The sequence below is a fragment of the Neocloeon triangulifer genome, unplaced genomic scaffold (genome assembly GCF_031216515.1).
Source record: "Neocloeon triangulifer isolate White Clay Creek 2 clone unplaced genomic scaffold, ASM3121651v1 ptg000014l, whole genome shotgun sequence".
In the NCBI taxonomy this organism is placed as follows: domain Eukaryota; kingdom Metazoa; phylum Arthropoda; class Insecta; order Ephemeroptera; family Baetidae; genus Neocloeon; species Neocloeon triangulifer.
In genome coordinates, this window is record NW_026775556.1 from 13,698,380 (window position 1) to 13,714,386 (window position 16,007).

General features: G+C 36.5%; 1 protein-coding gene across 2 annotated transcripts; it reads left to right on the plus strand.

Annotated features, from left to right (window-relative positions):
- Positions 1 to 671: 671 nt before the first annotated feature.
- Positions 672 to 15,781, plus strand: LOC132201152 (beta-1,4-glucuronyltransferase 1-like). 2 transcript variants are annotated; one of them, XM_059627094.1, is made up of 6 exons: positions 672 to 833; positions 11,698 to 11,860; positions 12,476 to 12,928; positions 13,603 to 14,016; positions 14,147 to 14,344; positions 14,540 to 15,781. In XM_059627094.1, the coding sequence occupies exons 1-6, from the start codon at positions 814 to 816 to the stop codon at positions 14,735 to 14,737; spliced, it is 1,446 nt and encodes a 481-aa protein (XP_059483077.1). In that variant the 5' UTR covers positions 672 to 813; the 3' UTR covers positions 14,738 to 15,781. The 2 variants fall into 2 exon arrangements, with proteins under 2 accessions (XP_059483077.1, XP_059483078.1); XM_059627095.1 differs by lacking the exon at positions 672 to 833 and adding an exon at positions 2,734 to 2,893.
- Positions 15,782 to 16,007: the final 226 nt, after the last annotated feature.

Genomic DNA, 16,007 nt, shown 5'->3' on the forward strand with positions numbered 1-16,007 from the left:
GAAACTGGAACACCCAACTCTACACTAAAAATTCTAATTAAAAAAAAAATAAAATAAAATAAAAACACACACTCACACTCATTAACAACATACACTATTAAAGAAGCTATATAATCATCTTTTTCAGCACTTTAATTTGTGCAAATTATAATCAATACCAAAAGTATTTATCTGTTATGTTATTCTTCAATCAAAAATAAGAAAACATAATTATATTACACAATTGTGCAAGCCGCAACGTAAAGAATTTTGAAGAAAGACTACGCTCAAAAAAGCAATCTTCATCAATTCAATATCAACGAAATATATTTGGCCAAATTCAATTCCAATTCAATTTTTTTCATGTATGATTTGAGTAGAATAAACAACAATAATATATTTGAAAGGAAATAAATTTGTGTGTTTTAATGTATGAGTTAAGGAATTTTTTAAGTGTTTAAACATTTGTTTTTAATATGTTTGTAGGAAGCATCACGTGTGCTTTGCATATACTAGGACAGACAGACCAATTCAAAATTTTCACGCAAACACACATGTCACACTATACATAATATCAGTGCGTGTAGTCGGCAAATAATACAATAAATCGGATTAGAGCCAACGAGGTCACATGGCCTAATGGTAAATGGACACTTCCTGCCCGTGGCTGCGTTTCAGAACACACAGTCGTCTCTCGGCGTTAAACCTCGGCTCAGGTCGGCTCCGGCAGCGCTCATCCTTCTCTCCACCTCTCGCTGGCTTGTCATTACGTAGTAGGTACCCTGAGCACCGACCCTGAGAGCCTTTGTTGGGTCGGAAAATGCAACCCTGCCGATGAACGTGCCCTCCAACAGGTGAGCTTGAAACCGAATCGAGTTGGAATCGGAGGCGATCGCGGTCTCAGGTCAAGGTTTTTGCTGGCCACCTTTGGTCAGGTCGATATTGTTGCAGTGCAGAGAGCGTGGTTTTGCCTGGCTTTTCATGGCAAAAGGAATTTGCAAATTGCATTAATGGCTGCAGTTCTGTATGCATTGCGACGGTCAGGGAGCCGCGAAATTAAGACAAGAAATGGCACTTTAAATATTGCAGGGAAACTATTAAGGTTTGATGACCTCAAAAGTTTACAAATTTTTTAGGCTTTTTGCCCTGAAGCAATCATTTCAAAATATTTTGAAATCTTGGGCAGTCTTATTATTGCTATAAATTTTATACAGTTTGAATTTAAATGATATGAGTGGAATTTGTGCGAAGACCGCTTTTAGAAATCAATCAAGGCTTTCTCAGGTACGTTATTTGTTATACCTGAGAGAGGAGTAGCCACCTGATCCGCCAGTAGTTCGCTCCTTATCTACTTGATGGCGACTCAGACAACCTAATGCGGTTATATGCCAGGTACTGCAAAGGTACTTGAGATTTGTAAATTTATTGCCGCACTTACAGCAGGTTGCGTTACTTTTTATTACAATAATTTGCATAATTGATCTCAATTGTTATTAAAAATTATTCCTGCCGTTCCCTTTTAAATTGCAATGAATAATTATGTTTTAGTGTTTTAATTATTATTAGTAATTCTACGGAATAATATTCTTATTGAGAATATCAGAACGTGCAAAGATATAATTTCCTTTTTATCTCTTCATTCAATCTCCCCTCTTTGCTATTAAAAGGAATCCATTTTCTTAGTTGGAAATTGGAAATAGCCTCTGCATGCAACTTTTTACAAATGACGCACACCCAACAGCAGAGGTTAAACATAAACCGAAATCGCATGCAAACGGATGGCGAGAGTGAAACACGGCTAAAAATAAAACTTACAATAAAGAGATCGATTGAGAGAAAGTCTTATCATGATTACGTCGGCGAGAAAATGCTTGCCTGGCACGAAAAGTGGCCCTCCAACAGAGGGTGGTTGCCCCCTCCTTTTGACATAAGGTCGAGCACCAAAATAATCACTAACAGGTTGTCTATTGATTTTAAATCATTGTTGGGGAAATTAAGGAGTTCATATTTATAAATATGATAAATACCCACAATCAATTATTATACATTTATGATTAATCAAAACTTGCAATTTTTGCAATAAATGAAGGTAGTCAAATGTTTCCTCTTGTACAGTTAACTTAATATGTTTTTTAAACGTTCTAATCTCGTGAGATCTTGATGGGGGATCAAAATTAAAATTGCAATAAAAAATATCAAGCGTTTTAAATTTATCACTGAGAGTGCTTGAAACATGGTAAAATTGTCACATAATTTTTAATTAATCTCATTATTATCTCTGTTCTATCTTCACTTTTAGAAATCAAAAGAATAATGTATTTATTATCTTGGCAAATTTTGTTATGACATAAAATTCCTCCTAAATTTTTCATAAGTAATAATAAATAATAAAAATAAAGCTTGTCACTCAATTTGGCTTAAAATAAATTCACTGAAATGCAGGATTTTGTGCAAACGAACGCTACCAGGAATGTTATTTTAGAAAAAAAAGACATCATGGGATGCAAAACGCAAGACTTCACTTTGGGATCTATAATTAAATTATGGCACTAATTTACAACTTTATAATTAAGCTTTTAAATAAAGGCGCAGAAAAAAAATATGATTATAATTATGATAAAGTTATCGTCACGCCTATGATTTGAAAAGAAAAAAAATAATAATGTCACCGAGCTGTATTACAAAACCGCTAATCCAGTAGCGGACTTATGGCAGCATGGTGCTGCCTCTTTGATTTCGAGCTTGAGTCACGTGTGTGATGGTAGAAAATAGAGGGGAATATACAGCAAGCTGGCTGAGCAAAGCAAAACGTAGCCACGCTCGCGATCAGCAGTCCGCGGAGAACTAGACGTTGATTAAGACATTGCTGCCCTCACGGTTCTGCCCTTTCTCACTTGCCCTGCTCATACCTCAGGTACGTTCTCCAGAGCAAAATTTCCAAACGGATCATTCGGTTGGAATGGTTTATGTAACAGCGCTAATGCACGCCGGGGAGCGGAAGCTGCTGTGTGTGGATAAAAAATATAAGTGGGCGGAATTTCTTGCTTTCAAATGAGTACAATTTTTCATTATTAAATTGCATTTCTTATTTAAGGATTTTTTTAAATTTATTACTTTGTCTTGAAGGAACATTTTTTATGTAATCATTTCATTACTTTTGTCAAGGCAAGCAAAATGCACGTTTTTTTTTTAATTAGTATCCATTTCCCTTTTCACAGGAAAAGAATAAATGTTGGAAATGTTATCGTAATTATTCAGTAAAATCAAAATATTTAACAAACTTTAAATTATCTGAATATAAATTTTTTATTGTAAGTGACTAAAATTATAGTTAAAAAAATATAATTATAATTTTATATGATTCTGTCGCTTAATAGTTACACAATTAGGCACACTTTTTATATACAAAATTATCACTGCGTCAAAAATTTGAAATTGTATGATTTGATATCATAAATTTTCCCTGAAAGGCTCTTATGGGCCATAAATCCCCTTTTTTCACTCTAAAATTGGTTTTGATTGTTACACCGCTTCTGTGATTAGATAAGCGTGTCGATATACGTTGAGCGTTTTGTGCTGTGATGCATATAAATTTTTGTATGCTATGGCCTCTTGTCTTCTTTTATTTATCGCGCTTGGCCCTCTCTTTTTTTCATCCCATATCCAAGACAAACACTCGGCCAAAATCAATCTCGCAGCGCCTCTTTCAATCTACGGCACTACCGTTGGGGCCATCACGCAGACCACTGAACTCCAAACTAGATTCCATCAGCGTTTGCCGCATTTATTTTTTATATATAAGGCAGCGAGGACAGAAATAATTCTGATGGAAAATTAGGCCTCGTTTTCTGGAAAATCCAAATAGGCGTTCTTGGAATATAGTTCAAATGGCAGCTCGGTTCTTAAAAAATTTCCCTTTTTCCTGTTGTAAAACTGAGAGTTGTTGCGGCACGGGGCGGCGAGTTACTTTTGAACAAGGAAAAATACAGGCAATATTACGTCTGCCCACATTTTTTCAAGGTTACATCATCTCGTCGCTGACTAAAAGATTTTCTCTGTTGTATAGGAAAAACCTGCGCGTAAAATTCTAAAACATTTTTTTTCTTTATTCATTCTGATGTGTTTGATTGATTTTCAAAAGCAACAGGTTGGGGTTTTTCTATAAATCTATTCTAACATAGCTGGCAAAATTTTATATTTCCATGACGATATTTATCTTTCATTATCTACTCTGTTAAAATAGTTTTGTTTCAATTAGAAATATTTTAGCAACAAAGGAAAAGCTTTTTTACTTTTTTATGAACGTCTGTTCAATAATTTCACTTTGCTCAATTTTTTTTTTATTCTTGTATGTTTAATTTATCTATGAATGAGTGAGCACTTACCCGACAAAAGCTTTCATTAGCGCCCGCCAACTCCATCGTATTTCGGCCGCAGTCACTATCCATAGCTTTTGAAGAGCCATAAATAAACACGCACTCTAAACGCCGACGTTAAATCAGTTGAGAATAATGTTTCTGTTTGCGACCGTTATTAGCGCTCTTCGAGTGGTCCGTCGGCTACTCCTTTATATTGAAAAATATTAGTTTGATAAGCTTCTTCTAAATTTTTCAATTCTTCTGTCGGGCCGCCTCCACTTTTGATTGTGTCAACAGATTGTATCAAACACACGATTGTGTTTTGAATTTGTGGCTGCCACGTTCGATGTGGTAATCGCGAAAATAATAATCATCGTGCAACGAGATGGGACCTTGTGCAGCCGTGGAAGAAAAGACGTCGCTCTCCCAAGGTGAAACACCTCGGTAATTAGAATCGGAATTTGTGTTTTGAGCGTTAGAAATTTATTCGCAGTAGGCGTCCTCTATTTTATTTAACAGCAGGCTTAAATCGCAAACCCAAGTTCCGTGATTTGAACACACACATTAATCACGTGTTAAATGTGGTCCTAGCCAAGCCCTTCACAATCTGGCTAGAGTTTCTTACTCAAATGAAGGATATCCTTTACCTTTTTTTGCCAAAACTCATAGAAAAATTGGCATTGAGCTCTGATTCCTTTAGTTTCATTAAGATTTAGGACAAAGATTATAGAGTCAATGCTACTGAAGTCATTTATTTTTATAGTTATACACTGATTGCTTAAAAATAGTATGTTCTAACAAAATGAGCCATAAATATTAAAGTTAGTATATTTATTAGAACACATCTCTTGACAAAAGCACACAGAATTCATTACCAAAACTTTGTCATTTGAGATGCTTCTTATATATATATTTTTTTTTCTTAAATTTCCTCTAAATGACGATTTATCCATATTTTCATTCACCAATGTTATTGATATTATTTGTATTTAAAATAATTCTTAAACTTTTAACTGAAAGGTAGATAAGTATTAAAAATTATGTGAAAGGTCTAAAGTAATGACAATTAAAAGTAAAAATTCTTATGTAAAGTAATTAATTTACAGGATTTAATTTTATTTGTTAATTTTCACCTTAATTTTGTTTGCGCAACCAGACATTAAATTGAGCAGCACTCAACTTTGCACTCTTCAATCAAAAGAAACAGAAAATCGCCTTGTCACGTTTGCGGCATTGCGAGGGGTGGTTATGGTTGCTGGCCGCCGCGCACCAAAAGGGTTTCGCGAACACGTGCACCTGGACAAACAAACGTAAATAAAATATCGCCCCGGCTGCGAGTACACTAGCTCTTCTGCAGACACTCTCTTGTCTGCGATTGTAAATAAATAAGCCGTGAATAAAAGCGCGTCCTCGAAGGAATTTTGTTCACTCTTGTTAGAGCTTTGGCTGCTGAAGGTGTGACGAAACGCGCGTGAAGGTCCGCGTAGGCACTCAGGTGAGATCATGCCACTGAGGTTTCTCCGTCTAACAGCCCTGACTGACTTGCGACGAGACGGTTCGTCAGCAAGGACGAGACGCGCTTGCTGCAGTTTCTTTATAGTTGGCAAACAAGACTGACTCCACAGAGTTTTTTTTTTTTTTATTATTATTAACTTGCCTCCAACAAAGCTTTTAAAATTTGATTGATTATTGGTATGACATCATTTCCTTTTGATGGGATGTATTATTCAATATCCAATCATTATCTATTTTTCTATGGCTGGCAAATTTGTTAAAAATTTTTCCTTTTTATTAATCAACTAGGCAGGAATCTCGCAAAATTTATAAAAAATTCAACAATTAAAATTATGAAATAAATAAAAACAGATAGATAATAATCATTTCTCTATTCATTAATTAAGAGGTTGTTCATATTCAAATGAAAACAATACATTTTCTCCTTATATTCTTTGTTCTTGAGTTGCACGCTTCGCCGCCCGCTTCCTATAAAAGAGTTTCTCATTTCTTGAGGGACGGAAGCGAATTTCACTGGCGAATTTCGTCCCATTAATTTAGCAGTGGCTGTTCTGTTCTCGCGCTAATGGACTCGGTGCCGCTTTTTGAAACCAGAGTGCACGTTGTTATTGCAATGTCATGTTGAGGCATGTCGCAAAAACAATAACAGAAAAGTATACGGCAGTGTCGTGTTCTCCGGCGGCTGCGGGTCGATTTTCATTTGATTCGTTCATTTTCTTTCGACACACTCGCCTCTCTGCTGCTCCGATTTTAATTGCAAGCCGTGAAATGGAGATGACCTTTTGCTGTTGCGTGAGAGAACCGCTCGGAGAAAGAGACCGACGAGTGACGATGCGCTGTTGAGAAAAGTTGACACACGCTGAAAGCAAAACCCATGTGTGTTCCTATAATATACACCATAGCCAGAAGTGACGGTTTTAATTTTATTCCTTTATTAAAATAAACTAACTCGAACTCCGCCTAGAGGATATTTTTATAAAATTCTATTTAAAAAAAATTATACATAAAAAAATATTTAAATATTACGGAGGCGGATGTATTTTGATTTTTTGCAGAGATTTCCTCTTGGCATAATATTCCAATAAACTTTTAAAATTGCTGCTAAAAAATTGTACGACACGAAAACATGAATTTTTACTTCCTTCCTCTTAAATGTAATTTATTTGTGTGATATTTTTCACATTTAATTTTGTGCATGTCGCGAAACGGAACTTAATATGTAATAAATTGTATGAATTGCACTAGTTAAATGTTATCAAATTTTCTTATTTAACAATATACAGGCAGCAACTTAATCGTTCACTGTCTATCCATCTCTTCTGCAATTCAATTTCAATAACTCAACAAGCAGTTGATTCAAATCAATCTTTGACGCACACATTTAAAAGCACCTTTTGTCGATCACGCAGCTCATGGCTCTCGCCAATAAATTGCTCTTGTGGCGCCTTTTTGGCGAGCGAGTTTAATTTCGCTTGGGAATATACAAAGCCCGGCCTTTGCTGGCACCGGTCATGGGTTCATATTAATAAAATGATAATTACAAAATGCATGTTATATTATGCCTTATATCAGCAATTCTGAATGAGACTGCAAATGGGTTATGTTTGGAGTGAACGATTTGTGGTTTTGATGCACCGCTACGTCCAAATGTAAAAGTAGAAAAGTCTCGAAGCCATCATACAAACAAGGGTGAATATCCTTTCAGCAGCTCCATTTCATTATTTCCTCTCTGCAAATTGGCCTCACCTTGCGCGCAGTCGATAATGACGAAAAGCGCTTGCATCTCTTTGTCGTTTGCGGGACGAGAGAGCAGATTATTAACTTTTAAACTGCCTGTTGCCGCCACCGTCATTTACTGCCTATTATCAATCAGTTTATTACTCCAACATCATTTTTTGCTCTCCGCTTTGACATTTCTATCGGTGTCTCTGGCAACACATAAATCAGCTTTGACCTTCCGCTGGTGCAGTTACACTCGTTTCAGAGTACGTTTACATTTTTAACTGTCTGGTGCGAGCATAGTTTGATGATTATTCACGCTATACCACTACTTTCATTATAATAATTATGCATTGTTGTTTTCCACGCATTATAATGTTATAATTTTAACCAGCATTCAATTAAATTTCAAATTAATTTATTCAAGATCAAAAAAGATATATGTTGTGTTCAATATAGTAATTTCTGAACAAGTCTAGATATTAAAATATCAATAAAAAGGCAAAAGGCCATGCGAAGGTGCCCACACGCGCTATTATTTGCAGGGCTAGGCAGGCATTTTTACTTCTCGTTACAACACAACTTTTTATGTTTTATTTTTATTTTCAAATTTAATAATTTTAACAATCAAATTTTACATTATGTTTAGTTTTATTTCTAAATTTAAATTTAAATATTTTAAATGAAATTTTGATAATTAAATAATTTTATTGTTTTTTAATGTAAAAATTGTATAAATTAATCAAAATGAATTTTTTTTCAATTTTCTCCATTTTGTTTAGTTAGAAAATGATATTAGCGTAATAGCGATATTTTTTTTATATATATTTTAACTCTCGTCCTCACAATCAGTAAGAAATTAGAATCATGTGTTTATCATTTTTAACTAATACATACTTGTCTTCTGCTTGTTAATGTTCTTTACAATGATGTTAATTTTAGAAATAAAAAGTCGGAGTGGAAACAGTATAAGTTTGAATTAATTATAATTGTTTAATTTCACTGATGCACGAATTTAAAACACTAGTATAATTATCTTGGTATTTATAATTTGATTTCTTGGAAACAATCAAGTTCTGCGGCAAAGGTATTCCAATCCAATTTCACCGGCAGAACGACGCTGAAGCAATACAGCGACCGCAAACAAAGATTCCAATCCGAGATTCAAGAACCGTTAGATGTAATGCCTATCGAGGCGCCGCGCGTCCGACATGTAATTTAGCCACTTTTCCGACTTTTTTCCCGCGACAGACACAAAAGCTCTATTTCTTTGTCAGCGGCGGCGGACAATAATTGCGTTTGGCGAGGCCGGAGGCGGCAGTCGCCAGCGAACGACTACCTTGGCCAGGTTGTTTCTCAAAGGTCGGCCGAGTCAAGGGCGTTCAAAGACTCCTCGGCAAGTCGAGCGGCCTGGCCAGCCGACTTGCACCGCGAGAAATTCCTTCTCGCCAACTGCATCTCGTAAATCACAGCACACGCCGGCGGCCGCCGAGCGGAATTCTCTCATTCGCGTGCATTAAAATGCACTTCTTGCACTGGACCTGCTATTGGAACGCGAGATCAATTAGGCACACATCAGGTTCAACTTGCAAATTGAGTTGCTCGGCCGCGCGTGAGAAATTCGATCTCGTTTCGCGGAAGGTGCTTTTCATTTTCCACCCTTCACTGGATCGTGAAAATTACCAACCGGCACGCTATGTGCGCTAAAAATTAGCCAAAATAATATACGGCCAATCCGGCGACGAGCTGAAATTTTGCGGCATAACCCTTGCCTTGACATGCCTTAATACTTGCTGCAGTCAACCCAAAATAATTTATTACTCGTTAGCTCCTATTTTATAATTACATTGAAGAATACAAAACAAGGCCTGACTCGATCTGCATTTAATAAATAATAATTTAGTATTGATTTCCCACGCGCTTAACATTGGTTTTGTAAATTGAGTTTTGTTTTTTTGACATTGATATTCAAGTCCTCTAATTAAAGTAATACAATCGATCGTGACCTGAAAATTGAGAGCGTAGCAAATCAATTGTCTTTTTATTTATGATTACTGTACAGTGAAAAAATACTGCTTGCATTGATTGAAATTAATGCTAATTTTTAAACCTGAAACAATCACCAGGTATGATAATTTGATATTTTTTTTTTCAAATACATAACTTAAACAAATTGAAACTGATTGAAACGTATACTTAAAAACATTTTTATTAAAAACTCATGACAAAAAATATACTATGTATTATAATATCATATTATATACATAGGTACTACATAAGTCAATAGTTTTCCTTTCTCGAATTTTAATTTTTAATTATAAATTTATGCGATGACTGAAAATAATCAAATCGCAAGCTTAATAAAATAAATTACTTAATTTTATCTAAATTTGATTAAAATCACTAGGGGACCTGCACAAACACAGGAAATTCAATATTGCATGCGACATTTCCTCTACTCGACCGTCAGATAAAAACTTCACCAGTGTCCAGTGCCCGCAATCAACTTATATAATTATTTATCACGTTACTGTAGTTAAATTCTACAATATTGTGAAGTTGATAAGAATACGAGGTTAAGTTGCTGTTTGAAATGAAAGCTCGATTACTCTGTGGGGTCAAGTCGTATTGTAAAAATTTGAGTGTGTGCCTCTCGTGCCTTTATTGTTTTATAGTGCAATGAGAGAGCGCATGCTGATTATTAAAGCGAGGGTAATTGCGCCGCATTAAAGGGTTCTTGCTACCGCGTCGGCTGGTGACCAAAAGTGGAGAATCGATTCGCCAAGCCCACGTGGGTTTCGTGCGCTCATAGGAGGAGTTTCGCAGTCGACGTACGGCGATTCCCACACAAGTATTAGAGCAAAGTCTGCCTTGGGCAAAAAGACGCAGACAAAGCAAAAGATGCAAGAGGCAGAACAGGTCATTTTTTACTATATCGCAGTACCAAAATGAAAATAAAAATAATAAATCAAAGCGGGTGGAAAAAAATATAAAACAATAATTTCCTGCACATTCAAAACACAATATTTATTTAAATACTTCAGTTTTGGCACATGATTTTGTTTTTCAAGCACAGTGCATGAATCATTCATATTCCATGCTACTTGAAAAATATTTTAATAATCTTTTTAATATTTGTATCAAATTGAGCAGAGATTGCCCGGTGGTACAACAATAAACTTCATTTGCAACCAAAATTTAAAATTAATAATACCGTTAAAATTTTAAGAAACGTCCAATAAGGATGTTTTGCTTACAAAGTAAGAACTTTAAAAAAAATTTTGTTTTAGAAAATAATTGGAATTTCCTGGATGCCGGCGAATTAAATAAGTAAATAGTAAAACAGAAGGTTCTATATTATAGGGGGGTGTTACTCAGGATTAATGGAACATAATCGCTGCTGATAAATTTAAATTAGCGTGGCACACATAGGTGGGCGAACCAAGTTCCGTGTGTGAACCGACAAAGGAGATTAGTTAGAACGCGTGGGTGATTTAGAGAGAGCGACGAGAGCAGAATGGTTCACCGACATGCGAGAGCCCCGACGAGCTGGGACACGCCTGTCCATGCTGCTTTTGTTCGGCTTGCCCATTGAGTTTTTTAAAAGGACAGAGGGTACAGCAATATGAAACCGCGTTTTGCCCCCGAGAGGCCGCCAAGGACACGCGCTCTTAATTAATTGGACTACGCCAGTCCGTGTCAAAGAATTACTCCCTGGTTGACGGTATCATGGTTTTGCGCAATTGTTCCAAGAGGCAATAAAATTTTTCTTCGAAACGACCTTCATTTTTTTCACCGAGTACATACAAGCTGATGTCACATAAATCGAAAGTGCCAATAGAAGGCTTCTTCACTGGGCAAATAATTCATGTGTATAAAGGCGGCTAAACAAACGAACCTAAAAAGTAGTACTCTATCACGAATATAAGTACGGCCTTTAACATGAAATAATCATATATTATATATGATTGGGAAATTGTGTTTGTGCGTGTTTTGGGTCGACCCGACCGTAATCAATATTGCCAACGAAATGCCATCAATTGTAAATATTTTCTTTGTCTTATCTTCTTTGTTACTCAATTTATTTTTATTTTTTGTAATTTAACCACTCATTTATTTTTTGCAGATGGTGGCAGGCCGAGAGATGGTTCACCTGCCGAGATGACCTCAGGTTTTGCAAGTCCGGAGCCGCCGCAATGATCCGGTCAAGAAAACTCACATCAGGCCTCCTGCTGGGGTCGTTCATTTTTGTGTCCCTTTATGCGCTCAACACCTTCTTGAGCCCCGTGGTGAGTAGAGAATTTTTTATTTAGATTTCAGAGTTCAAAATTTTGTATTCAGAGGTGTAAAATTATATTTTGAACTTCTCAATTTGGTAAGGCGAAACTATTGTTAACATTTTATATTTGCCACGTTTTTGATACACTTAAAATAATTTAAGTATTTTTGTTGCTAATTTTAATAACTAATTGTTTGAATTAGATTCTTTAAATTTTTTGCTTTCTCTATAAAATTATATATTAATTATTTTGTTTTTCAATATTTTTAATGTTGCAAATTTTGTAGAAATTTGCTACATTTTGAAAGGGTAAATATTAAAAAACAATTATTATAAAAAACTTAATATACAAATTTTAAAATTCTTAAATCTCAAATTATGATGTTGAATAAAATTCTGAATGAAATATGAAATTATATATATCATGGTCTTTCTTTTATAACTAATTGAATTAATTAGGCTCAAATTTGAAATCTTTGCAGTGTTTGAAATGGATTGCATTTTATGTTTATTCTTAAACAAAAGTCGATTAATTAAAGTACTTAAGCATGTGGCAGTATCAGCAACTTCTTGTTATGAAACACAGAACCAAACAATCAATATCTATAAAATTAATTTTTAACAGGTGTCCGGGACGCCCCACGCGATAGCGTCCAACACAGGACGCAATCTGCGGGAGATCTTGCCATCCTCGGAGCCACCCGTCGCGACGCCGGCGGCGCCGGAGGCGACGCTGAAGCAGTTGCTGGGCTGCGTTGACCGCGAGCCGACGCCGCGCTATGGCCAGCGTGGCGATTTCTGGGTGCTCTACAATTACGTGCGCGCCGAGGAGCAGCCAGGGTGTGCCGACTCGATCACGTACACCACGCATGGCGACCACACGTTCCTCGACAACCTGGCGCCGCTGCTCGAGCGTTGGCAGGGCCCGATCGCCATGTCCGTCTTTTCGCCTGGCACAGACTGGACGCAGGCACTCGCGGCCATCCAGCACGTGCGCAACTGTGGACGCAGCGCACACCTTGTCCGCAAGCACGTCACATTCCATTTGTACTTCCCCACGAAGCATGTCCCGAAGAAGGTAAATTTTGTAGATGGGTGCTATATATTTTTTTAATTATTCAAAATATTGATGAACTCACGGAATGCAAAACGTTATGAAAAAAGTACACATCATTTGCGTTTAGTTGAACTAAATACGACGCTTTCAAAATCTTGATATTATCACAAAAAAAGATTAAGTTTTTTTATCAAGCACTTTTCTTTGGCCCTTTTAAACTTAAAAACTTTAAGATAAGCCTTACTTAGTCGTTGAAGCCAAAGCACCTCACTAGCTATATTTGTCCTCTTGAAAAAAATCAAAGAATCAAGTGAATAAGCATTGTTTTTATTTTCTTTGTTTTCTCTTTTATTGATTTCAATTAATAATGCAAATGGTTGATGTTAAAAAATAATGCCATCCTTAACATTGAGCTTACGGTATCTAAACCCTGTAAAAATTTTACAATTTTGAAGTTGAGATACTTTATTGTCTTATTCATTTTATTTTGTCAACGTAAATGGCCGGGGTGATATGAACTAGGTTAAGTAAATTTTTATTATTATCAAATTTAATCTGGCCAATTTTGAAAGAAATTTTTTTTAGGAAATAGAGAAAACTAAAAATTTAATTGAAATTTTTCTTTGGTTCACTCCTTAAGCAGGGAACAATGGGAATTTTATGAATAAAATATACTGAAAAAATTATTGTTTCAGGTTCCAAGGCCCGCGTCCGACGGCCAGTCACACTTGCCCCTAGCCAACTGCTCCAGAACTCTGGAGTCGGTCGCTGCCATGAGCCAGCCAACCTACAAGACCACCCACAAACTGCTGTACCCTGTGAACGTGGGGCGCAACGTGGCGCGCGAGGAAACGCTGACGCACTTCATCCTCGCCTCGGACGTCGAGCTGTACCCCAACCCTGGAGTCATTCCCGACTTTTTGGAAATGATGCGGGCGCACCTGACTCAGGCAGCCAACGTCACAACCAACACCACTCGGTTGCCACCCCCGCCCAAGGTGTACCCGCTCAGCATCTTTGAGGTCAAGGAAAATTCCTCGATGCCCCAAAACAAGACGCAGCTTGCACTCATGCTCAAGAATAAGGACGCCGTGCCTTTCCACAAACACGTTAGTTTCTAAATATAAATAAAGATTTGGAGCTTGCATTTTACAAGCGCGAAAAAGGGCACAAGACATTTTGTCTTGTCCTAATAAAAAAAAGGGTTGAAGACAAAAATTCTGACTAATTTTATTTCAGGTGTGCCCAAATTGCCATAATGTGCCGAAAGCGGCAGAGTGGATGGCGCTGCCTCAGTCAGAGGGCCTGCATGTTTTCCATGTCGGCCAGAGGACGGGACGTCACCTGCACTGGGAGCCAATCTACATAGGCACCAGGCAGGAGCCCCCATATGACGAGAGACTGTCCTGGGAAGGAATGAGTGACAAAATGACCCAGGTGAGAAAAAAAATCTATAAAAATTAATAGAAATATTAAAAATTTTAATCATCAAAAAGGAAATAAACAGAAAAATTATTAACGCCAAGTAAATTCAGGTAAAAATTTGTTAAAAATTTTTAACAATAAATTTTACTTTATAGTTCTCAGCACATTTATGTGATAAAATCGGCCTATTAATTAATATTTTTCCAGGGTTACGCTATGTGCGTGCTAAACTACGAGTTCCACATTCTGGACAACGCGTTTCTGGTGCACCGACCCGGCATCAAATACTACCACAAAGACAAGGAGAGAAGCGTCTTTGTGAAGCGCACGCAAGTGCTAATCAAGCAGCAAATCCTGCCAGAGCTCAAGCTACTTTATGGCACCCGCAAGGGCTGCACCGTGTGAACAGTGACAGAGGACGGTGGAGTTTGCGAATTGGTGCCGGCGCCAACTGACGAATGGAGAGATGCACTGAAAGTGTGGTTCCTGGATAATTTCCCGCGCCTCACGCAACTTTTGACGCAGAGAATTTGCCAGGCTGGGTGGATTTTATCAAGAAAAAAAATGTGTGAATTTGCCACTGAAAATAAGTGGTGCTAAATAATGCAGCTTTTTCATTCACTAAAGTGTCACAACCCAACAAAGCCTGATTTTGATCTTTAAACAATCGTGAATATCTTGAATATTTTTAGAAAAGTATTAGACTCTATTTTTGTAAACACATTTGAGTTTTCTGCGTTAAAAGTGACTGGATCTTGTCGATGCACCGCACAATCAAAGAGTCAAGCATTAGAAAGTGATCCGCATGCAACAAGTGCTGCTGATATGAACAATGAATTGCTGTGCCTTAAACAATTATTTTATGCTTATATAGAGAAGAGAAGTTTTAATTTATTCCAAGGCCCTGGTGGGTCAAAACACAGGTGATATGACTACTTTCTGGAAGCTTCAAGTGAAAGCCATTTTCCATGGTAAATCAGCACTTTTATGTTTCTCTTGCACTTGAAACTCACTCATTTACTTTGGAGTTATTTTTTGCGAAATTGTGCTGCTGTATTATTATTGATTATTATATCTTAAGATATTGAAGCTGATACCTCTCTGTGCTGTTTACGAGATGCAGGTTTGTACCTGTGCTCAGATTTTCACTGCTTAAATATGTCTTCTTCGCCTGAATATATGATTTGAAAGATTCAATTATTGCTATTATTTTTAACAGCTATAGAGAATATTACGAAAGTGATTATCTTGTAAAAGAAAAAATGTGAGTATTAAATTGCCCATGCAGATTATTATTATTTGTGTTCTTGGCACTTTGAGAAGTTGTTTTCTCTCGTGATGTTATTCATGGGAGCAGTTTTTCATATCAAACATCAACACATGCAACGATCAAATTTATATTTTGTTTCAAGAGTATAAGTTTTTAATAAAATTGATCCTTTTTGATAAAATTAATTTTTCTGGTAAATGTTTTTTTGTTCTTGCATATCTCACGCTCAAGAATTTTTAACACCACAGCATAAAAAGATTACATTAATATAATTTTCATAATTTTAAATAAGAAAAAATATAATTTTATGCTCACTTCTGAAAAGGAAATTTTTGTAGTATTTAATTCTGACCACGAATAAAAGAAGAAAATACCGGAAAATACAACTAGCTTTTTTGCATGTGC